At 45.9% G+C, this 25,130-nt stretch overlaps 1 protein-coding gene across 17 annotated transcripts in view; it reads left to right on the plus strand.

Moving 5' to 3' along the window:
• The window catches only part of CADPS (calcium dependent secretion activator), a 479,176-nt gene that overhangs the window by 287,627 nt on the left and 166,419 nt on the right, over positions 1 to 25,130 (plus strand). For all 17 annotated transcript variants that reach the window (XM_036266617.1, XM_036266610.1, XM_036266613.1 and 14 more), the window contains exons 8-9: positions 11,165 to 11,304; positions 21,191 to 21,257. In XM_036266617.1, coding sequence (XP_036122510.1) covers positions 11,165 to 11,304; positions 21,191 to 21,257 — 207 coding nt within the window. The remainder of the gene's footprint in view (positions 1 to 11,164; positions 11,305 to 21,190; positions 21,258 to 25,130) is intronic.

Raw genomic sequence — 25,130 nt, forward strand, 5'->3', positions numbered from 1 at the left:
TGCTGACTATGCATCGCTGTCCGCTTACCACCGGCCAGGCCACTGTCCTCAGGACTTATGTGCAGCCCTGGGTGACCCTGATGAGGCAGCTGTGGTTATAACTCCTCCTGCACAGAGGCGCATGCTGGGTCCAGAGGCCATAACTTACCAGGAATGATGCTGCCTCGTCTCCAGGGCCATTTTTCCTCTACCACCGTGTCCTCAGCAAAAATAAAACCCTCAGCTCTGTGGCCATGAGCTTGCCACAGCCCCCACACAGCCATTCTTGTCTTAATATATTCCCCCAGATACTAGTTGACACTTGTTCCTGCCAAAGAAATTTTCCAATTGCAGTGGAGCTGGCCTGCCTGGCCTGCGTGCCAGCTGGGGCGCCCTCTGCTGGCAGCACCTGCACAGGCAGCAGCTGGGTGACTACTAGACAGCCTTTTTTTTTTTGCAGGAAAGAATTAAAAATTTATTATTGTAAGATTCTTTTTTTTTTATTGTTGAAAGTATTACAGACGTCCCCCTTTTTTCCCATTAACCCCCTCCTTCCCACTCCCACCCCTCCCCTGCTTTCCCCAGCCTAGTGTCCATGTTGATTTGTTGTGCATATATGCATATAAGATCTTTGGTTTATCTTTTCCACTGATACACAGTCTTTTCAACGTTCCTTGGAACCCTCAGGAGAGTGTTTCAAAGCTGCAGTTGTTCCCAAGTTTAGTGGGACACAGCACATTCAAAATTCCAGTTCTACGTTCATTCATTCTACAATATTAATTTGTTCTATCCTTATTATGTTTCATTTTTATTAACCTAGTTTTAAAATTCCTGCATGCTGTAAAAAATTAAGATAGACATGTAGTGATACTATTGATCCCTTCCACCTCACCACAGTATTCTTTCCCAAAGAAAGAAACTTGTTTTCAGTTTTTTTATTTTTTTTAATTTATTTTTTTGTTACATATATTTCACCTTTTTTTACCCATTGGCACCCCCCTCCCCACCCCACCCCCACCCGATCCCCGGCTTAATTGTCCATGTCCATTGGTCTTGCATACATGCATATAAGTTCTGTGGTTTATCTCTTCCCACCTCCCCCCACCCCCTCTTCTGAGGGATGTCAGTCTGTGCCCTACTTCCATGTTTCTGGGTCTACCATATTCCTCAGACTGTTATGTTCATTATATTTCGTATATAAGTGAGATCATGTGATATTTGTCTTTTTCTGCTTGGCTTATTTCACTTAGGATAATACTTTCCAGGTCTCTCCATGTCGTCTCAAAGGATAAGAGCTCTTTCTTTCTTACCGCTGCATAGTACTCCATTGTGTATATGTACCACTGCTTTTTTATCCATTCATCTACTGATGGACACTTGGGCTGTTTCCAGATCTTAGCTATTGTAAATAGTGCTGCTATGAACATGGGGGTACATATATTCTTCCTGATTGGTGTTTCAGGCTTCTTAGGGTATATTCCTAGAAGTGGGATCACTGGGTCAAATGGAAGTTCAATTTTTAATTTTTTGAGGTAACACCATATTGTTTTCCATAGTGGCTGCACCAGTCTGCATTCCCACCATCAGTGTATTAGAGTCCCCTTTTCTCCACACCCTCGCCAACACTTGTTTGATGATTTGTTGATGGCGGCCATTCTGACAGGTGTGAGGTGATACCTCATGGTTGTTTTAATTTGCATCTCTCTGATGATTAGTGATGTTGAGCATTTCTTCATATGTCTCTTGGCCATTTGTATGTCCTGTTTGGAGAGGTGTCTATTCAGCTCCTCTGCCCATTTTTTAATTGGGTTCTTTGTCTTCCTTTTGTTGAGTTGTATGAGCACTCTATATATATTGGAAATTAACCCCTTATCTGATACTTCATTGGCAATGATGTTCTTCCATACAGTGGGTTGCCTTTCCATTTTGATGATTGTTTCTTTTGCTGTGCAGAAGCTTTGTAGTTTGATGTAGTCCCATGTGTTCATTTTCTCCTTTATTTCTGTTGCCTTAGGTGATGTATCAGTGAAAATTCTGCTCCATATAATGTCCGAAATTTTGTTGCCTACATTTTCTTTTAGAATTTTTATGGATTCACAGGTCACATTTAAGTCTTTTATCCATTTTGAGTTTATTTTTGTGTAGGGTGTAAGTTGATGGTCTAGTTTCATTTTTTTGCATGTAGCTGTCCAATTTTCCCAACACCATTTATTAAAGAGGCTGTCTTTACTCCACTATATGCTCTTCCCACCTTTGTCAAATATTAATTGAGCGTATTGCTTGGGTCCATTTCTGGGTTTTCAGTTCTGTTCCACTGGTCTATATCTATATGCCTGTTCTTGTGCCAGTACCAGGCTGTTTTGGTTACAGTAGCTTTGTAGTATAACCTGATATCTGGTATTGTGATCCCACCTACTTTGTCCTTCTTTTTCAAGATTGCTGTGGCTATTCGGGGTCTTTTTTGGTTCTATATGAACTTTTAAAGTATTTGTTCTAGTTCTATGAAATATGTCGTTGGTATTTTGATGGGGATTGCATTGAATCTATAGATTGCTTTGGGTAGTATGGACATTTTAATTATGTTAATTCTTCCAATCCATGAACAGGGTATGTGCTTCCACTTTTTTATATCTTCCTCTATTTCTTTTTTCAATGACCTGTAGTTTTCTGCAAATAGGTCCTTTACTTCTTTGGTTAAGTTTATTCTTAGGTATCTTAATTTTTTTTTGGCGCGATGGTAAATGAGATTTTTTTTCAGTTTCTCTTTCTGTGAGTTCATCATTGGTGTACAAGAATGCCGTCGATTTCTTGACATTAATTTTGTATCCTGCTACTTTGCCAAATTCCTTTATTAAATCTAGTAGATTTTTGATGGAGTCTTTAGGGTTTTCTATGTATAATATCATGTCATCTGCAAATAATGACAGTTTCACTTCCTCCTTTCCAAGGATCCCTTTTATTTTTTCTTCATGTCTGATTGCTGTGGCTAAGACTTCCAGTACAATGTTAAATAAGAGTGGCGAAAGTGGACATCCCTGTCTTGTTCCCGTTCTTAATGGAAATGTTTTTAGTTTCTGTCCATTGAGTATAATGTTGGCTGTAGGTCTTTCATATATGGCCTTTATTATGTCGAGATATGATCCCTCTATTCCCACATTGCTGAGCGTTTTTATCAGAAATGGATGCTGGATTTTGTCAAATGCTTTTTCAGCATGTATTGATATGATCATGTGGTTTTTATTCTTCATCTTATTTATGTGGTGTATCACGTTTATTGATTTGCGAATATTGTACCAGCCTTGCATCCCTGGAATGAATCCCACTTGGTCATGGTGAATAATTTTTTGATGTATTTCTGGATCCGATTTGCTAATATTTTGTTCAGGATTTTGGCATCAATGTTCATCAGGGATATTGGCCTGTAGGTTTCTTTCTTCATAGTGTCTTTTTCTGGTTTTGGAATTAGAATTATGCTGGCCTCATAGAACGTGTTTGGAAGTCTTCCTTCTTCTTGAATTTTTTGAAATAGTTTGAGGAGAATGGGTGTTAGTTCTTTTTTGAATGTTCGGTAAAACTCCCCCATGAAGCCATCTGGGCCTGGGCTTTTGTTTGCTGGGAGAGTCTTGATTACCTCTTCAATTTCCATAGTTGTTATTGGTCTGTTCAAGTTTTCTATCTCTTTTCCAGTTTTGGGAGACTGTGTGTTTCTAGAAATTTGTCCATTTCGCTTAGATTGTTGAATTTGTTGCCATGTAATTGTTCACAGTAGTTGTTAACGATCCTTTGTATTTCTGTGGTATCATTTGTTACTTCTCCTCTTTCATTTCTGATTTTGTGTATTTGGGTTCTCTCTCTTTGTGTCTTGGTGAGTCTAGCTAAGGGTCCATCAATCTTGTTTATCTTTTCGAAAAACCAGGTCTTTGTTTCATTGATCCTTTGAATTGATTTTTTGGTCTCTATGTCATTTATTTCTGCTCTGATCTTTACTATTTCCTTCCTTCTACTTGCTCTGGGGTTTTCTTTTTGTTTGCTTTCTATTTCTTTAAGTTGTGAGGTTAGACATTCAATTAGAAATTTTTCTTCTTTTTTGAGGTAGGCCTGTAGTGCTATGAACTTCCGTCTCAGAACTGCTTTCGCTGCATCCCATAGATTTTGTGTTGTTGTGTGTTCATTTTCATTGGTTACCAGGAAGTTTTTAATTTCTTCCTTGATCTCCTCGGTGACCCATTCATTGTTTAATAACATGCTATTTAGCCTCCATGTGTTGAAATGTCTTTGCATGTTCTTGTTGCAATTGATTTCTAGTTTCATGCCATTGTGATTTGAGAAGATGCTTGATATGATTTCAATCTTCTTGAACTTGTAGAGATTTAGTTTGTGTCCTATCATGTGGTCTATCTTTGAGAATGTCCCATGTGCACTTGAGAAGAATGTGTATTCTGTAGTTTTGGGGTGTAATTCTCTGTAGATATCTATTAAATCCATTTGGTCTAGTGCTTCATTTAGAGTCTCTGTTTCCTTGCTAATTTTTTGCCTAGAGGATCTATCCAGTGTTGTCAACGGGGTGTTGAAGTCCCCTGCTATGATTATATTGTTGTCGATTTCTCCTTGGAAGTCCTCTAGAAGATTTTTAATATATTTTGGTGCTCCCATATTGGGTGCATATATGTTTATCAAGGTTATATCTTCCTGTTGGATAGATCCTTTCATATTACGTAGTGGCCATCTTTGTCTCTAGTTATGGTCTTCATTTTGAAATCTATTTTATCAGATATGAGAATTGCTACCACAGCTTTTTTCTTTTTGCTTTCCATTTGCTTGGAAAATTTTTTTCCATCCCTTCACTTTCAACCTATGTGAGTCTTTGTTGTGAGGTGGGTCTCTTTTAAACAACATAGATGAGTCATGCTTTCTTATCCAATCAGCTACTCTGTGTCTTTTTATGGGAGCATTCAGTACATTTACATTTAAGGTGATCATTGATATGTACTTATTTATTGCCATTTTTGTTTAGTGTTTCTTCCCATTTCTACTGCTAATTACAGTAGTCCTTTTAACATTTCTTGCAGTGCTGGTTTGGTGCTAATGCATTCCCTTAGCCTTTTTTGTCTGGGAAGCTGTTTATTTGACCTTCTATTTTGAATGATAGCCTTGCTGGGTAGAGTAGTCTTGGATTCAGATTCTTGTTTTTCATGACTTTGATTACTTCATGCCATTCCCTTCTAGCCTGTAGTGTTTCTTGTGAGAAGTCAGCTGAGAGCCTTATGGGGTTTCCTTTGTAGGTAACCTGTTGCTTATCTCTTGCTGCTTTTAGGATTCTCTCTTTGTCTTTAATTTGTGGCATTTTAATTACTATGTGTCTTGGTGTGGGCCTGTTTGGGTTCTTCTTACTTGGGACTCTCTGTGCTTCTTGAACTTGAATGCCTTCTTCCTTCACCAAATTAGGGAAGTTTTCTGTCACTATTTCTTTGAATATATTCTCTATCCTTGCTCATTTTCTTCTTCTTCGGGGACTCTTATGATGCGAATATTATTACGTTTCCAGTTGTCCCACAGTTCTCTTAAGCTGTCTTCCTGTTTTTTAATAGATTTTTCCTTTTGGTTTTCTGATTGGTTGATTTTTTCTACCCTGTCTTCTAATTCACTGATCCAGTCCTCAGCTTCCTCTACTCTGCTTTTTAAACCTTCCAATGTGTTTTTCATTTCTGATATGTCATTTTTTATCTCTTCTTGATGGTTTTTAATTTCCAATTGGCTTATTTTCAGTGCCTCTATGTCCTTACTCATGCTGTTCAGCTTCCTCAAGATCATGGCTCTGAATTCTAGCTCTGTTAACATGCCTAATTGCTCCACATTGATCTCATCTTCGGTGGAGGTCTCTTGCTCTTTCATTTGGCTTCTGTTTCTGTGTTTCACCATTTTGGCTATCACAGTGGGCTTTGGAGCCTGTCAATTTTCCCTTGGGTGTTGGTGTTCTGCTGTTTGTGGCTCCCTCTCCTGTGTTTATTTTTTTATTTTTTTTATTTTTATCCTCACCCGAGGATATTTTTTCCATTTTTTGTACAGAAAGAGTGGGAGGGAGAGAGAGGAAGGGAGAGAGAGTGAGAAACATCAACGTGAAGGGACACATCGAGTGGCTGCCACCCGCACGACTAACCAGGGCCGGGGACAAACTGCAACCGAAGTACATGCCCTTAGCGGGAACCAAACCCGGGTCTCTCCGGACCACAGGCCAACGCTCTAACCGCTGAGCCAAACTGGCCGGGGCTCCCTCTCCTGTGTTTAGATGAGCGAGGGAGGACCCGCGTTAAACACCACTGTAAAGTCTTACTTTCCTGGTTAAAGTTGCCAGCCCAGGAAAGGTACTGTTATCCTCTAGCTTTTTGCCTGGAGGCTAGCAATGGAGGTTACTTGATGAGTTTTGGGTTGTCAGTTGATTGAAAAACTCTCTCAGGTGCTCAGCACAAGGGGCTTTCACGAGGGTGGGGCAGATGCTGGTTGTTAGTGAGCCTCAATTAGCACTTCAATGGCCCACAGGGTGGGGTTGGATCTCCGAGGGAGGGGCTGCTGCCTCTCCTCAGAGCCCTGGGAAGGAGCAATGTGGCCACCGTCCTGCCTGGCTGCACTCAGCAAGAGCTCTGAGTGCCCTCCAAATCCGGAGTGTTCCCCCACAGCTCCAGCCCAGTCTGCCCTCCCTCTGCCGGAGCCCAAGGTGAGTGGCTGTGGCTGTTTCAGCCTCTGTCCCGGCTGCGCTGTGGAGCCGCCTGGGAGTGTGACCCGAGGGCGCTGCTCCCAGCTGAGGCCGCTGCCGAGCTGCCGACCGTGGGCTCCCAGCCCCGTCTCGCGCCTTCGCAAGCCTACCGGGATGGAGTCAGTGTCCCGGGTTATATGGTCCTCCAAGCTGCTTTTCTGTTGCTTTTCCCGTCGATTTGTCTGTGTTATAGTTGTAATTCCAGTTTGGTTCTGGGAGACGGTCTGTGCAGCTCCGTTCACTCCGCCGCCATTTTTGTTCTCTCTGTTTTCAGTTTATTATGTATTCTTCCCCAAAGAGTCTATGCATACACCAGCATATGTGTATATATCCCTCTTTTTAAAAAAGAGCACAGCCCTGGCCGGTTTGGCTCAGCGGTTAGAGCGTCGGCCTGTGGTCCGGAGAGACCCGGGTTCGGTTTCCGCTAGGGGCGTGTACCTCGGTTGCAGTTTGTCCCCGGCTCTGGTCAGTCGTGTGGGTGGCAGCCACTCGATGTGTTCCTTTCACATCAATTTTTCTCACTCTCTCTCTGGTTCTCTCTCTCCCTCCCACTCTACCTTAACAAAAGATGGAAAAATGTCCTCGGGTGAGGATTTAAAAAAAAAAAAAAAGAGCACAATAGGAAGCTGCTGTACACACACTGCTCTGCACTTTGCTTGCTGTGTCAGGGTATTTGGAAATTAGTCTCTATCAGCCATATTGACTCCCCTCTTGTTTTCATGGCTGCATAGTATTCCATTGTGTAGAGGCATCACAATTTCTTTAAGTGGTTTCCTGTCTTAGGCTATCTAGACAATGCTTCAGTAAATCTTCAATTTATTTTTTTGCACATATGTGTGTATATGTATACGATAAATGTCAAAAAATATTTTGCTGAATGAAATTTGAATTTTAATTGATTGTCCCCTAAAGAGTAGTATACACCAGTTTATACTTCTACAAAAGCCATGAGACTATTTCCCCACATCCATGCCTACACTTCAATACTATCAAATATTATGATGGAACATGATTGTGGGCCCACTGTGTATGGTCATTTGTGCTAAGCACAGAGCAAACAAGAATAATGACAGGCGAAAATTCTTAACCCCCCTAAAACTCAAAGGCTATAGACATAAAAAAAAAAAAAAATCTAGGATCTATAGAGTAGTGTGAGAAAGGACACCTGGGAGCACATAGCAAGGTGACACAATCCAGTCTGAGGAGCAGGGATGACTTCCCAGCCAGGGGACACGGAGGTAGGGAGGAATATATAGGCTAAGTCTTGGAGGGGTCAGCCAGGCAAAGGCTCAGGGTAAAACAGTCCCCTGGAAGGTCCTTGTGCGTGTCCAGGTAACAGAGAAGCTGCGGCTGGCTGGCCTGCAGCTCACTGCTGACCGCATGGGGCGGGTTGTGTTCCCACATCAGCATCACCACATCAAAGCCCAGCACACATGGGCTTCGGCTGAGATGACGAAGTGCTTGATTAGCAGCCTGGAATGTCCAGATGAGGTGTCTGGACTGCTCGGGGCTTATGTGCACCCAGAAGGACCCTAATAATTCAGCAAGGTTGACACATACAAAGGAGTCGTCGACCCGCCAGGAGGGTGGGGATGAAGATGGAGAAATGCAGTGACCTCATCTCCCCATCCAACCTGGAGAGGAGGTGTCCCCGGGGAGCCACCACGTGGGGGAAGAAGTCTTTGTAGAGAGGCCAGTATTGAGCTGAGGCCATTTGCATTGGCAAACGGACACCACATTGGCAATGGGAAACATGCCCAGAGCCCATATGGTGGGAGGCCTGTTAACGAGCTCCGGGTGCCCAGAGCACTGCTCCCACTTACTTTGCCAAATGGGCAGCAGCAGAAGGAGGCCCAGGGCCTTTCCTGCTGTCGTTCCGGCCCAGGCTGAGGCTTCTCTCAGCCCCTCCCCTTCCTTGCTTCCCTGCACGTCACCCCACCTCGCCTCCCAAACCACAGGAGCTCAGGAGAGAGGGTCAGCCCCGCTGGGATCAGAAGCCCCTCCTCTCCATCTCTCCAAGGCTCTGGTCTCAGGATATGGAAGGTGACAGGATGACATAGGGACAATGTTCTCTTCAGGGGAGGAAGTGGTCTCCACCTCCCCTCCCACCCCCACCCCCCCCCCGAGTGGCACCTGACTTACTATTCAGGTCCTCAGCATGGCAGTTTGCTAATGCCAGTTAAGAGAACTTATATGTTCTATGATAGACTTTTAACTAAATTAACCCTCACAAAATGAACCAATGGCCTAAAATGATTACTACAGAGGCGCTCTGGTTTGGAGATAGTACTAATATTGCAAGCCTGGCAGACAACTCGAAATGGGGCCGCTGAGCCCAGCCCTGCCTGCAGGAGTCCCGGCATCCACCCCGAGACAAAGGCAGCCCCGTGTAATCAGACAGGAGCAGACATCAGCCCAGACATTATGAAATTATTCATAAGACTCTCTGAAATACAGATTTCCATCTAGCATCATTAATTAGCTTTGCCCTAAATATATACGGTGTAATACAGCTCATAATAGAACAAAGCCACCCCTATTAACAAGATACTTAAAATACAGTTTTTTGTCTTTAACCATCTTTTAAGACTTCTATATTTGTGTATGTTTTATGATATATGCAATTAACATTAATACAAAGCAAACGTGTAAATATAGAATATATAGGGACATATATTTATATGTAGGTATATCTCATTTTACTGCACTTCAAAGATGTTGCGTTTTTTTCACAAATTGAAGGTCTGTGGCAAGCCTGCGTCAGCCAGGTCTACCGGCACCATTTATCAGCAGGCTCAATGATGGTTAGCATTTTTTAGCAATAAAGTATTTTTTAGTTAAGGTACACTTTTTAGACATAATGCTGTTATAAACGAACAGACTGCAGTATAGTATAAATGTAACTTTTAGATACACAGAGAACCCAAAACTTTGTGTGACTCATTTTATTCTGACACTTTACTGTCGTGGTCTGGAACTGAACTCGTAATATCTCTGAGGTGTGACTGTACTTATATTGATATATTTTTTATATTGATAGTGATACAGTTACAGATAGTGGGCTAATTGCTCAAAATATATTTTACTGACATAGGGCATGATCAAAAAACTTTGGCAGCCTCTGGTCTGAAATATCAGGACTCCTCGTATTTCCATCATGTCATGATGTTGAGAAGACTCCAATTTTGTCTTTAGCAAAAATATACAAATGTTCCTTCATCTGAGAGAGGGAATTTAATGGAAAAAGTAAATAACGAAAGGGTCAGGCTTGGGATCAGAAGGGGTGAAATATCAGCACAAGCCAAGGCCTATGACTGATTTTGTTTTCTGCCACGGTCTATCCCTCTTCTGGGAGCTCTTGATCCAGTCACCGGAAAGCCACATGCTTCTGCTTCCCCAGCTGGGGACAAACTTGCACCACAGCAGTGGAGCGAGCGGCCTCAGTAAGGCCAGAGCGTCCCCTGGAGACTCGGAGCCCCTCCGCCCCCTCCGGCGCCCTCCCCGGTGGAAGTCCAGGGGAGGAGCCGGCCTGCCCCGCACCTGGAGGGACTGATGCCCTGAAGCAAAGCCCAAGCAGCCAGGGCACACTGCCATGGCAGAAGCACATCTTCGCGAGCCCAGCTTTTGTTGTGCCTATATTTAGTTCACATTCCCTCGGTTTAGGGGGTTTCCAAATACCACTCCTCCCGAGCGCACGCTCCCCAGGCCCCACGTGGCTCCTGAGGACTATGACCTCGCCAAGGCAGAAGGGGATTCACCGAGCTGGCCCCTCGGCCTCGGCAGAAGCCGCTGAGACCCACGCTGGGAGGCGCTCTCCGGAGCTGTGCCTCCCTCCGGGCGGGCGGAGCTGGCTGTCCTGTGATGGGGTGGACGGCGCAGGTGAAATCCGGCGGGATGAGACTGGCAGTAAGTCCCTTCCCTCCTCTAAATGGCACATATCCCGTCCATCAAATACGGCCCCTCCCACCGTCCCCTGCAGCCTCAGGGGTCTCCCGCTGGAAGGGGGAAGGGAGCCCGAAGAATGGAGAAGAGTGGACTGGAACCTCTGCTGTGGAAGCTTTCTTCCCGTCACACTCCGTCTTCCTGCGTGAAGAGATGATGGGAGGAGACCATGCTGGGTTCTGGGTTGCTGCCGGACTTAGGAGCTTTGGGAACGCACAGCAGCAGGGTCACAGGGGTCCCGATCCTTGCTGCTATGGAACTAGCCGTGGGGAGGGAGGGGAGCAGAGAGCACCGTTTCTGTCCTCATGGCCGGCAGGAGGCCGCGGGTGGGAGGTGGAGCCTGGGTTTGAGCCCAGGGCCAGGCCCCCACTGCTCTCCGTGGCCGTGGCCCTGGACAGGACGCTCCCGCCTCTCAGCGGCGGCTTCTCCTCGTGAACTGCCCACAGCAGTGTTTCTAGTTTCTGGCTAAGAGGTTGTCCTTTATCTCACCAGGTTATTCTCCACCCCACCCCGAACAGCCCCAAACAGTCAGAGTGGCACAAGATGACAGTCTCCAAGAACTGCCCCGATCAAGACCTCAAAATCAAGCTTGCTGTTCGAATGGATAAGCCTCAAAACATGAAACATTCTGGGTAAGTATTTCTTCTCCGAGGGGCCAATTCGGACACACTTCCCTTCACTTCTTAAAATGTTGTCTAAATGGGAAGACGGATCCTCAGTGAACCACGTGGAAAGAAATATACAGGGTTTATGCAAGGTTATTAAAATACTTACTCTGATAGTTACTGGCATCCATGGAGGATTGGGTCCAGGACCCCCCACAGATACAATGGCACAGTGTTTGCATGTAAACGAGGCACAGTCTCACATATACTTTAAATTATTCCTAGATTACTTATCATTTCTAATACAATGTAAATGCTATGCAAATCATTGTTACATTGTATTGTTTAGGGAGTAATGGCAAGAAAAAAAATCTGTATATGTTCAGTACAGACTCAACCACCTGGGCCTAACTACATCAGCAACAATGTCTCATTTCTAGAATGTTTATCATGGTTGAATCCCAGGACACAGGACCGGGGCCAGCTGTATTATATGCTTTCTCAATTCTTAGGCTTGCTGTATTTGCACTGGTGCTAAGTGTCAAGATAGAACCATTTTCTTCTCCTTCTGGAACAGGGTTTCCAGTACAATCCACTACCTTACTGAGTGATTCCGGTTTAGGAGGTATTATTGGCTTCATATACCTTTTCAAAGGCATTCAGATTTTTCAGACTCTGTGAATCTCTCCCTTGCACCTTCATAAAGGATGTGTGAGCAGTTGCCATAGGCAACCTTCAAACAATCAACTCACATTGAATCAGCTTTAGTGTATGTAGCATTTAAATAAATGACAAAAAATAGAATACGTATGATCAACATCAGTTTAAGATTTGAGAATGAACAGTTAAGTAATTTCAAATAGAATAAAAAGAATAGGTAAAATATAGTTTTATTTTACAAATTAAACCGATGACTTGTACAGAAAATGTTTACTGACAACTGGGTATATGCTGAGTGATGGCCTAGTAAACAAAATTGCGTAGACCCCACGATCTCAAAAAATGTGATCACTTAGGGAGACTGTGCCATGTAGTTCTTAGTAGGGGAACATTTAGCCAACAGAAGGAAATGGATTGTTTTCTCAAACATTCCACAGCTATCATTTGCCAACCAGTTATAATTGTGCTCAGCCCCTCTAGTCAATCAAAGTGTCGCATTAATTTGGGGATGGGTACGTACATTTATGAGAGGGCTTAACGTGGCAGAACTGAAACTGAGATTGGTTATATACGGGAGGTTTGGGCCCTTCAGAAGCCCAGCACCAGGGCCTGGCTGCTGATGCAGATATATTGAAACAGGAGTCCGAGAGAGGTCTGGGAGGGAGTGATGAGGACAGGAAGCACATGCCCAGCAGATGAGCAGATCATAGCAGTGGTCAGTGGGAGAGTAAAGAACAGAGCCCCAGCCTTGGTGCCTCGAGGTGCGAGGGGCCAAGACGCTCCCACCAGGCACTGGAGCGCTCAGGCATGGGGACTCCGGAAGGAACAAAGGTCTGTCATGAGCTGGAGACCCAGCACTGAACCTGAGCTCTGGTTTGGATTTGGAAAATTTACATGGCATTGTCTTGAGGCCATATTTATCCCAGAGTCTGAGATGGGATTGTGGCAAAGTCTGCATCTTTAGCAAAACGCTGGCTCGCAGAGGGAGACAGAGAGAGACGAGTGAGGAAGGCAGGGCAGCCAAAGAGAGAACAAAAATATGAATGAATGTACCTGTCCTCAAAACTGCTTCTTAAAAACATCCTTAAAAGCATCAGTAGCTCAACACACATTCCAATACTAGGAGATCCACAAATACTTTCTCATTTCATCCCCATGGCAAACACTTGGCATAGATCTTATTCTCCCCATTGGACAAGTTCCCACAGTCTCCTCATATATTTCTTTATTAGTCTGTGGTCTGTCTTCCCCACGAGATTGTAAGTGCCTTGTCATTGGGGGCATTTGTCTCCTTTGACCAAGGTAGCAACTATAGGGCCTGACACATAGTAAAAGGCCAATGCATTTGTTGCATAAATGAATGAGTCCCCATTTTACAAATAAGGAAACTGAGGCTCAGAGTGCTGAAAAGACTTGCCCAAGTCAGAGTAAGTTCAGAACCATGTCTAGAATTGCTTTAGTTCAATCTTAACTGTAGACTTGAAACTTAAATTCAGTGAACCACAGTCCACCAACCAGGAGTAATTCACAGCAATTCTGATTTTCCTTTTATGTTTTAATACATCTTAAAGGGCATACAGTTTATAAGTGTCAGTCATGCTTCTTAAATCCCCTTTCCTCTTCCACTTTATTGTTCACACCCCTGTTCTAGACTTCTTGACCTTCAAAACCATCACACTCCTCTCTCCTCTAAGACAGAAGTCTCTAAGACACTTCATATATTAGCTGTGGCTCTCAAATGAAGCTTAGACTGGACTAACTGAATTTTTCTTTATTGATTTTAGAGAGAGAGGAAGGGAGAGGGAGAGAGAGACAGAAACATTGATGAGAGAGAACATCGATTGGCCGCCTCCTGCATGCCCCCCTCTGAGGATTGGGCCCACAACCTGGGCATGTACCCTGATCAGGAATCAAACCGGCGACCTCTTGGTGCATGGGTCAACGCTCAACCACTGAGCCACACTGACTGGGTGACTAACTGAATATTTTTAGTATTTCCTTTTATCTCCCTTATTGGCTGATTTTCTATAAATGTCAATTACATCTATTTGATCAAATCTTCTAAATCTTTACTGATTTTTATATCTTCTTAATGAATTGACCTCTATCATTATGAAATGATCTTTACTTCTGGTAATATTCTTGGCCCTGAAAATTACTTTGCATGACAGTAGAAAATATAGCCACTCCAGAATTTTCAAAAACTAATGTTAGCATCTTAAATTCTTTTCCATAATTGTATATTTTTAACCTGTGTCTTTAGAGTCAAAGTACATTTTTTATAGGCAGCATAGAGTTGGGTCTAGATTTTTAAATCCAGCCCGAAGCTTTGCCTTTTCATGAGGACACTTATACAGACAATTATGTTTATGTGACTATTGGTATGGTTAGGTTTAAATTAAATGCTGTTTGTCATCTTACTAGTTGTTTTCTGTTCGTTCCATCTGATCTTTGTTTTCTTTGTCCTCTTTTCCATCTTCCTTCTTTTGAATTAATTGAATACTTCTATAAGTCCAATCTATCTTCTTTATTGTATTAGTATTTAGAAATGTCAGTCAGGTCGGTTGCCTGGCATGTAACCCTTGGCACTACCACTGACCGGCTGAGGGCGAGTTGTTAACGTCCCTGGACCTCATCTTGCTCAGCATACAGAGGAGGCCATGACAGCGCTGGCCTCTAGGGCTGTTGTGAGGATCACGAGTTGCTAACGCCAGGCATTGAGATACACGGGAAGAGCGAGAGCCACAGCGGAGTGTGGTGCTGGTCGTGGTGTCTGCTCTCGCCATGCGTTGCGCGTGCCAGGCCCGTGCCTCCTGCCGGGCTGCTGCGACGAGATGGAGGCAGGGGAGTCTAGTGCCCCCTGTTCTCTCTCACTCCCCAGGGAGCCGAGCCAGGACTCCCAGGAGGAATCGTGGTTTTTGTCTCACTGTGACTGCTCTTCTTAGAAAAAATTGTCATGGAGAATTTCTGGCACAAAAAACAAAAAGTCTGCCCAGAGACAAGAAGTGCTTCCTTCCCCACCTCCACCAGAGCAAACTCCGCCCCCCCCCCCCCCATTTCTGTGCTCCTCAGTCACTTCGGGCTTCATAGCCCCCAAGATGACACCTCAGCGTCCTTGCAGCCGTCTTTACCCCTTAGTAAGGTGCTCAGGGGCTGGCAGCTCCGGCAAATGTCCTGAGGGGACCACGGACCCTTCTCCCTGTGCTGGCTGCTCATCCCAGGCGCTTTGAAAGAAGAAACACAATAAAACATGTTCCCTGGGAATAGCTATTGTGCATCCATCATGTACATGCTTAGTGCTAAGCACAGAAGGTGCTTGATAAACAGAGCTGAACTATTGCTTCATTTACATTCACAAACACCACATGAAGGACAGCTATCCCATACGTACACACACACACTACACATACATACATATTACACATGCATATTACATATACATGCATATTGCACACACATACATATTACACACACACACGTACATATTACACACACACATACCCTGGGTGCTGCCCTGCCAAGTAGCCTTGGGGCAGAGGGACTCTGAGGCCGGGGTCATCCATGCCTCTGACTGGGACTCCAGGGACTTAGGTTGAACCCAAGTGTGTCTTCCTCATTTCATGTCAGTCCTTTGTGGTTCACCCTGGACTCTCGTGTAACTACAATGCCCCAGGGAATGACGGGGATGTCATTTACCTTCACCCAGGGAATGACAGGGTTGTTATTTACATGCCCCACTGGCAGGGCATTTACCAAAATGCTACAAGGAGGGATGCCTTAGAACCATGATGCAGAGTGTGACCTGGAGGTCCAAACCTGTGTCCAGACCTGTGTGCCTCATTTTAGTTCCCAACAGATACGTGCCCTAAAGCAAAGCGTAAACTGAAAGAAAGCATCCAAAGATGAATGCTTTGCAGAGCTGGCAGGTACAGACTTTCTACGGGGGCTGTTATTTCTGCTGCTAGTAGTAGTGAGAACAGACAGCAATAATGCCTGACATCATCAAGATCTTACCACGTGCCAGCGACAGGACTGAACACTGGACACGCGTCACCTCTACCAGTCCTCACAACAACTGAGTGTAGGTCCAATCTGTCCCCATTTCACAGCTGAGGGAACTGAGGCCCGGGGCAGCTAGCCCAAGGGACAGTTAATGGCAGGCCCAGAATTCTCACCTCGGTGTTCCCACTCTGAGTCTGAAGTATAACCACCAGGCCACACGTCTCACTATCTCAGAATGCAGATGTATCTGTTCTTGAGTCCAGATTCCCACATGTCCGGATGGCCAGGAGAGGGCTTTGAGGGCCACCTGTGTGTCTGAGCGACAGACGTCATCTGCTCCAGGTGCTTCGCGTTCTGTTTAATGAGCATGTTTCAACCTGAGAGAAGGCAGAGCAGGAGCTGACTAGACAGAAGCCACAATGCAGCCCACAGCTTTTCTCCTTGTGACACCTTCTGGAATGTGCCAGGTCAGCACTGGATCGCAGGGGAAGCCCTGCACACGGACCGACCGCCAGTGTCCGAAGGAGGCGGCTGCGTCCTCCGATCCTGCTCAGCCTTCCCACCCGGACCTTTGCACCGGACGCCCCTCCGCTCAGCTGAAATAACTAGTCATGTTCTCATTTCAGTTAAGAAAATCAAGCTTGTCGTCTAGACTAGGAGGTAGAATAATAGTGGGGAGAGTGCCCTAGAACCAAGCTGTTCTGAGTTCAAATTCCAGCGCTGTCATTCACCCGCTGTGGGGCCCCAGGGAAGTTCCCTGAACTTTCCGAACCTCAATTCCTCAACGAAAAATAGGATTCCTAGCATAATGGCCACAGAGTGATAAATGTTCATGTCGTGCCAGTTATTGTTCTAAGCATTTATCTTTCATTTACCACCTTAATCCTCACAACAGCCCTTAAAGTGGGTACCATTATTATTATCCCCATTGTACAGATGAGAAAACTAAGGTAGAGATAAGTCTAGTAACTTGCCCAAAGTCACACACGAACCTAGGCAATTGGCTCTACATTCAAGCTCTTCACCATTCCATGTGGCTATAATAAACTCTCATAAAGTGCTTGGCATGCTGTAGCACAGGAAATTGGTACAGTTTCTCTAGGCAACTACTGGTATTTTCCTTCTTCTTTATTGATTTCAGAGAGAGAGGGAGATAGATAGAAACATTGATGAGAGAGAACATCGATTGGCTGCCTCCTGCAATCCCCCACTGGGGACTGAGCCCACAACCTGGGCATGTGCCCTGATGGGGAATCGAACCGGCGACCTCTTGGTACATGGGTCGATGCTCAACCAGTGGGCCACACTGGCCAGGCTACAGCTGGCATTTTCACTATGAAGGAAGAGTTAATGATTCAATATGAATCACATTCTGTGGGAGCCAGTGAGCTGCCTCTCCTGCTTCCATTCTCATCAGTTAAAACTGTAAACACTTTAGATGTGGCTGCGCTCATTGTTTCTCATCTCTTCCTGTGGGTTTAAGCTGAGGGGCAAGAGACAGTGAGTCGTCGCCACCAGATACAATCTCAGGAGAGCGTGAGACTGCTCCCACCTGCAGTCACTGAACAATGTAAACTCTGTCACCCGCTTCCTTCCCGTGATCGCTGATGTCATCTGTGTGTGTATGTCCAAGGAGATGTCCCTTCACTGTCTAGCTGTTATTTACTGCAAGTAATGATATGCTTTCCTCTACACACAGATAGTCATGAGGCGGGCATTCATTGGGCATCTACTTCCTGCCGTGCCTCGTGCTTGGACGTCACAAGCATCCCCTCATTTGATCCCACCACACCCCGGCCCTGTGTTCAGAACCCCGAGAGGTTAGGCAGCTTCCCTCCGGGTAGCTGGCAGGATTAGAACTGGCGACTATTCTCTTCGCCCACACAGACCATTAGCCCTCTCTCCTTGTCCCTGGCCGCCCTCCCTTTTATGTCCATTTCCGCCGTGAATATGTTAGTGTAGTCTTTCAAGAAGGTTGAGAGCACCGTCCAGGACAGCGATGTGCACATGACAACAGCTGACTGAGCTGGCTTCGGGTGATGAACAGCCATCCAGCCATTCCACAGCCTCAGCCTCGGTCCACCACCATCGTCTGTCACTGCGCACTGTAACCCTCTCCTCGCTGTGTCCCGGCTTCTCCTGCCTGCCGTCCACAGCACGCTCACCACCGCGGCCACTGGCGTCATCGTCAATAGAAGTGCGAGCATGTCACTCCTCTGCCTAACGCCCTCCCCTAGTTTTCCATCCTTATTTAGAACAAGCATATTCATGACATGATTTACGCATTTAAAATGTCACCGTTTGCTGCGCAGTGGATGGCGTTCGGGGCAAGAGGGAAGGCAGGAGACCAGTGAGAGCCCACTGCCATGGCCCAGGGGACATAATGTAGCTCAGGGAGTGGCCGGAGGTAAAGTAGATGGGCTGTGCTTTGGAAGGAGAACTCGGAAAGAGTGGTGAGACATTGCATGATTGCATGTCTTCATGCAATGTTTTCAAATTTCATCAGAAATCATTACAGATTGCGCTAGTTTTCCAAGAACAGGGCATTCAAAACCAATTAAAATATAGCAAATATTCATTGACTGCCTACCTTATACAGTTGACCCTTCAACAGTTCCACAGATAGAGACACCAACCCACCTCCCATGACCCCCCACGGCAAGCAATGGAAAATTCACGCATGACTTCAGACTCAACAGTCCACCCTTCTCATCGCAGATTCATCCAGGGTTGAAATCGGGTGGGAATCTGAGGCTGGGAAACCGCAGTTGGAGACGCAAAAATTCTGTTTTTGATCTGCTGTTGGTTGAATCTGTGAATGTGAAAGCTGCGGATAAGATGGGCTGACTAGCCCTGGCCGGTTTGGTTCAGTGGTTAGAGCATCGGCCTGTCGTCCAGAGAGACCCAGGTTTGGTTCCCACTAAGGGCACGTACCTCAGTTGCAGTTTGTCCCCGGCCCTGGTTGGGTTGTGCGGTGGCAGCCACTCAATGTGTCCCTTTCACATTGATGTTTCTCTCTCTCTCTCTCTCTCCCCCTCCCACTCTATCTGAACAACAAATGGAAAAATGTCCTCGGGTGAGGATAAAAAAAAAAAAAAGATGGGCTGACTGTATTCACCAAAAACGATCTGTGTTAGTGGACTTGCAGAGTTCAAAGGTCAGCTGTGCGTACTAGGAAACTTAAAAGATGTTTCTGTGCTAGAAATTTTAAAAGAAGGAGCAAGGTTTCTTCCCTCGAGGGGCTCACAGTCCAATGCATATGATAAATATCAAAGCAAATAAATTATTGCTTCCAGTAGAATTTATTTATGGGGCTCAGGAGGTGGTGAGGACAGAAACTTAGGAAGAACGGGGTTCTGACATCTGCAGCGGGGAGAGGCCTTCCAGGAACATGACATGTGCAGCATTACACAAGCGGGACGACGATGGGAGGGGAATTACGCCCACACCGTGAGCAGAGCTGTCAGGGCCAGAAAATGCAGAGGTTTCTCGGTGAGGCCAAGATGCTGGACTCTGTCCCCAGAGGCTAAGTTTCCCCGAGTGTATTCATACCACTAATGGTACACAAGCTCACTTTACTGCTACACAGACAAGTTTGTCTTAGTTACTTATGTACTTTAATATGTGCTGCATGATACATAATTAGTGTATCAGAGCTACACTAATAAATGCTTTCTTTCAGAATAAATGTATTCATGTTAAATAAGTCAACTTGAAGAAAATTTTCAAGTAAATCATAAAATCAATAGGTGGACAGATGTGGGGAAGTCATGAAAGTGGGACGTCAGTGGCCAAGGTTTGGCACTCCCTTCATGCCAACGGGGGAGACCCCCCGAAGGAGACTCAGCAGGGTTGGGCATCCGCGTTGGCGGATGGTCGTCTCTCTCTCGTGACCAGGAGGATGACAGTCATTCTGGTGTCCCTCAAACCCATGCAGAGGTTCCTCTCTGTCCATGGAAGCAAACATGAGGCCTGGCCTGGAATAGGGGGGCTCGAAGTGAAAGACCGAGCAGAGCGAAGTCTCTGCAGGAGGTAGAAAGCACCTCTGCTTGGCGCCTAAGGAACGAGGACGAGGGAACAGGACCCGGGTGATGCCCAGGTTTCTGGCTTGAAGGTCTGAGGAGATTTAGGCCACCAGCCACTGTAAGGGCCCCTGAAATTTGTCAAACAGTACACATTTTAATTAGGTGCATTCTTCTTCATGTTCCAAAGTGGAAATTCTGTCTGGTTCTTGGTGAAGTGAGGATTTGGAAGTTGTCCAGTTAGCCTGGCTGGTGTGGCTCAGTGGCTGAGGGTTGACCCTGCACCAAGAGGTCACCAGTCAGGGCACATGCCCAGGTTGTGGGCCAAATGCCCAGTGGGGGGCATGCGTCAGGCGGCCAGTCGATGTTCTCTCTCATTGATGTTTCTCTCTCTCTCCCTCTCACCTTCCTCTCTCTTTAAAAAAAAAAAAAGTCAATAAAGTTGCCCAGTTGTTTTTGATAGCAGGTAAAGCCAGTTTCAGACTCTAGTGTTTGAATATATTGCTCTCTGACCAGATCTCTCCTCACCTGGTCTAACAGAGCCTGAAACCCACCAGCCTCACTTCCTCGATCAGTGCCAGTTCGACGTACAGTAGCCCCCGGGGCCAGGGGTAATTCAGGAAAGAGCTGGTAGCACTGGTCTTAAAACCTCCAGAGAGCTTCGACCTGTGCCCCTGTAGTCCTTAACCCTCCTTTTTATCTCATTTCTTCGTATAAAGATGAATTTCCATTAACAGAAGAGCACTTGGGGAAAGGTGGGGGTTAAAAGGAGGACTTTCTCTGTTGACTTGGAACTTCGCCCCCGGAATACACCTGCATCTGGCAGAATTACAGCAAAGGAACGTGAGGAAGGTTTTCCTGAATGAAACTTGACAGGAGCTGAGGGAATGGGTAGTTGGGAGACGTAGCCTGGTTTTTTCTCTTTCCAGGACACCTGTCAGGCATTTCCCTACCTAACAGACATGTATACAAGTTAAGTCACAATGAAACATTTTCCAGGGTGCTTTCTGGAATCAGTCAAGTCTGCTGATGGGCCACAAGCCCTTCTGTTAGTGGAAGTGAAGCTGGCCTACTGTTTCTTATCCTGAGCCACACAGCTCAAATCTGCTTTCCGTTTCTGGGCCACATGCGTGTCCTTGTTTATGAGTACCAAGCCTCCCGGTAACGTGTGCCAAACAGTACACTCCCTCCAGCATTAATGCAACTCTGGTCTTTTCCCTTTCCCTTAGGTATTTATGGGCCATCGGTAAGAATGTCTGGAAGAGATGGAAGAAAAGGTTTTTTGTATTGGTGCAGGTAACTCTTCAACTCTAACATTAGTCTTAAGAGCCGTCAGTTTAAAGTTTCAATAGGATTAGTGTATGGTTTTAATTGAGGTACACTTACCTGAAGCACACAAGCTCAAGCATGCAGCTCAATAAATTTTACAGAGTACACACCCCTGAGCCACCCGTCGGAGGGGTGCAGAACATTTCCAGGCTCCAGGTGTTCCTCTGCTCCTTTTCCTATTTTTATGTCACTTTGAATTTTTAAAAAGTAATGCATGATCATTATTTTTTTTTAAATTCTGAAAATACAGAATTATATAAAATAAGTAGGGGAAGTGAACCCCCACCCTCGTCAGTGATGAGGGACCCAGGAAGGGAACAAGCAGGTGCCTGTTGAGGACATTGGGACAGCAACATCATTTTAGAAGAATTCGCATTTCTAAAGGCACAAAGATACTCATGAGAATATTCAGAATTTGGTTGGAATTTTATTGTGTAGTATGTTTGATATTTAATCACCTGTAGGGGAGCAGACCACACTTCTTGGTGCCTGGGCTTCCAAAAGTCTTAACTGACCTCCTATAACTGTGCTTACAGTCTGAAACATACATTTTCAGATAGACTTTTCTGATAATCAAACTCTTCATGTTGTTCTGCAAATTGCATTTTTTAAAAATTATTGTAGACATTTCTTCATGTTTGCACTTGTAACTCTGGCTCTAGTACTTGCAAATTTCTCTTTTTTATTCCTTATAATGGGAAATTTTCAGATTTACTCTCTTAGCAGCTAGAATTTTCCTTTTGATAGACTTCTGGGCTTTCCCAGCTGGGACTATGATTAACCATGTAGCACAAAACATGTGTGTATGCAAGTCCGCATGGAGACGCAGATATTGATATTAATAATACATTAGTAATATATCAGTATCGTTGCTCTTGAGTGTTTAAGAAAAATATCCAGAAATAGTAATAGTAGTATATGTCTTTGCAAATCCCTCCTTTATTTTTTGTTGTTGTTGTTGTTGTTGATTTGTTTTACATCAGGATTTTTCCGTTTCCAGAGGCATTGGCCTTTGGCTCTTTTAAATGTGCAGGCTCCACTGGAGTTATAATTCAACTTGCAAAAAGTTAATTTACGTCATACTCCGAAAGACTTCGCAGAGTGCATCACCTTGTAACAGTGACTGAGGTGTTTGTCAGGTTACTGCGTTGGCTCCGAGTGCTGACTAGTCTCTGGGTCACGATCAGTTCTGATCCCTCACCGTGAAGCAGCTGCCTCCAGGCCCAGAGCTGCGAGCACCTAAGCCTGGACTTTCTCAGATCCACTCAGTGTCCGCGCTAAGGCAAATGCATCTCTGGCTGAGCAGGAGGCAGTCTTTGCTCTCATGATTGCTGTGGGTACAACCAAACCTTAAAATAAGTTTGCCAAAGGAAAAGCTTGGAATTATATCCAACCCCCAGAATAATCCACAGCTGCGCAATAAGACATTTTATCCTGAGATACATTTCCTCAGACTACAACGGACCAACATTTATTGAGTGCCTACTTTGTGTGGAGCACATTGGTAGGTCATGGAGAAGGGCTCTGTCCCTCACTTCCAGGAGAACACCTGTTAGAGTTCTTTATAGGCAAACAGCAAAACCAGACTCAAAATAAGTAAGTGGCTTTTGTTTTGTTTGTTTTTAAAAAGGTGTATTAGAAGGCACTTGAGGTAGTGCGTGGGATTGCTGGAAAGGTGACTGACCGTCCTTGTTCCAGAACCCAGTTCCAGAAATCTGTAGTGGGAGCCATGACCACTGCCATCAATGTGGTCATAAGACCAAATCAGCTCTGACCACTGTCTGTCCTCTAGTCGCCACTCAAACGCCGAATCTGAGAGAGAATTGGGTTGGTCCAGCTTGGATCACACACCCAGCTTCTAGCAGGGGCAAGTGCTGGCACTTTGATGAACAGGCCCCCTGGGCTGTCTCCATGCAAAACCGGGATGCCCTTACCAGAAGGAGACACGCATGCTGGGCAGGCACAAGCAGCGGATGCCCAGTCTAACGAAAGAGACAAGCCACATCCAAAGGAGCCATGCGAGTATGAATGACCCTCCCCGTCAGTGCGCTCACTGGGCCCGCAGCCTCTCCTAGACACACCTGGGGATCTGCCCGGCCTCCCCAACACACTCGGTGCTGTTTCAAGGCCCGTTCTGTGTCTGATTCACCTTGAGGTCCTCCCCTCTGCCCCCACCACACACACACGTGCACACAGGCACACACACACACTTCCTCCAGCTCAGTGTGTGCACGGGCACTTGGGAAATGTTGGTGGAAGAAAGAGGGAAAAGGAAGAGAGAAGGGCCTGGAGAGGGACCGCTCCCCAGGGGAAGAGGGACACGTGTGCCTCCCCCCTGCTCAGGAGTCTCCCCGCCCTTGTTGTTGCTCCACGGACACGCGACTTTTCTCTGAGAATTTTGAAATGATGAAGTGCTTAGGAGAAGTGGCTGGCCTCTTACTTCAGAGGAGATTTGAGGGGAAACAAGCCTCTTTAGGAAAATAACAAAAGGCCACGTGCCGGGAATGTCAATGCAGCCTGTCTGCAGCAGGGACCGAGCGGAAAGGAGAGAAAGCCGGTCTCGGCCGCGCGCCTAGAACACAGGTGTACGGACTTTGTGGGATGTTCCCGTACGTGCGGTTCTCCTCGGAGGGCCACTGAGATGCACTGGTTATGGAGACCCTGAAAAGAAACCTCCGTCTCAGCCAGATCCGATCCCTCGCGTGACAAGCCCAGAGTGACAGCCACATTCACGGGGGCGACGGGGGAGCCAGGATGAGAACTCGGGTGTCCTGTTTCTTTTCTTGCCTTGTTCGTCACAATGTCCTACCTAAAAGTTACCGCATTATTTGGGATTCTTCCTTTTTCAGCTCTGGTGTTTAAGTCGTCACACCTATTCATGCCTTATCCAAATGATGAAGAAAAAACTCACCCCCTTTGGAAGTTCCAGTGCCAACATGATTGCAGGAGATGGGTTCAGGGCACCAGTCTGGGCCCAGTTCCGGGAAGCGAAGACACCCCAGGCACTCGGAGAGGACGCCGCATAGGCAGCGACAGTGGGCAGGTGGCCTTGACCTCGCCAGGCACCAGGCGATCTTCATTTGTCTTCAGCCACCCTCCCTTCCGCTGGAGTGCAAAACACACATGCACCCCAGGGAGGCGCTCTGGTCAGGCTGGGGAGAGAAGAGGGTTCCAGCCTGCCCCAGGCAGCCTCAGAGGGAGCTGTGCAGGACAGTGTGTCTACCCAAGCGACCTGCACCGCACCGCACCGCAGGCGTGTCTACCCAAGCCACCTGCTGAGTGTTTGTTCCTTTGCACGGATGTTAGGGGTCCCGGAGCATGTTTTTATAGAGAGTTTGCAGCATGTAATTTCCAACACAATTATGCATTCCATTGGATATAATGCAAGGAAATTTGTGTGAAAACCAAAGAGAAATGCACATCCAACACCAGTCTCCTCAAAATCATCTCCCCTCCTGCCCTCTACTCTCTCTCTCTCTCTCTCCCTCTCCCTCTCCCTCTCCCTCTCCCTCTCCCCCTCCCTCTTTGTCTATGTTTTCATCTATAATGCAGAACTGTTAAAAGCCTCCCTAAGTAAAGTTCCATTTCAGTGCTACCACCTTGGGGAACAAAAAGGTAGACTGTAAATGGACTTCCTACCAGCCGGGGACAAAGGGCATCCTCAGAGGGGTATTGAGCCAAAGCAGCAATCCCATTGTGAAGGATCAGGGCTGAAATTATTGTGGTCGTGTCTGGAGTCTGCTCCCCCTCCTGTGAAAGGCATGAAACAGTAGCAGGGTGTCTCTGTGCCAGAGACTTAAGTGTTCCTACCAGCAAGTGCTCACCACGTACGGGCCTGAA

The sequence above is a fragment of the Molossus molossus genome, unplaced genomic scaffold, assembly GCF_014108415.1.
Source record: "Molossus molossus isolate mMolMol1 unplaced genomic scaffold, mMolMol1.p scaffold_m16_p_18, whole genome shotgun sequence".
Taxonomy (NCBI): Eukaryota; Metazoa; Chordata; class Mammalia; order Chiroptera; family Molossidae; genus Molossus; species Molossus molossus.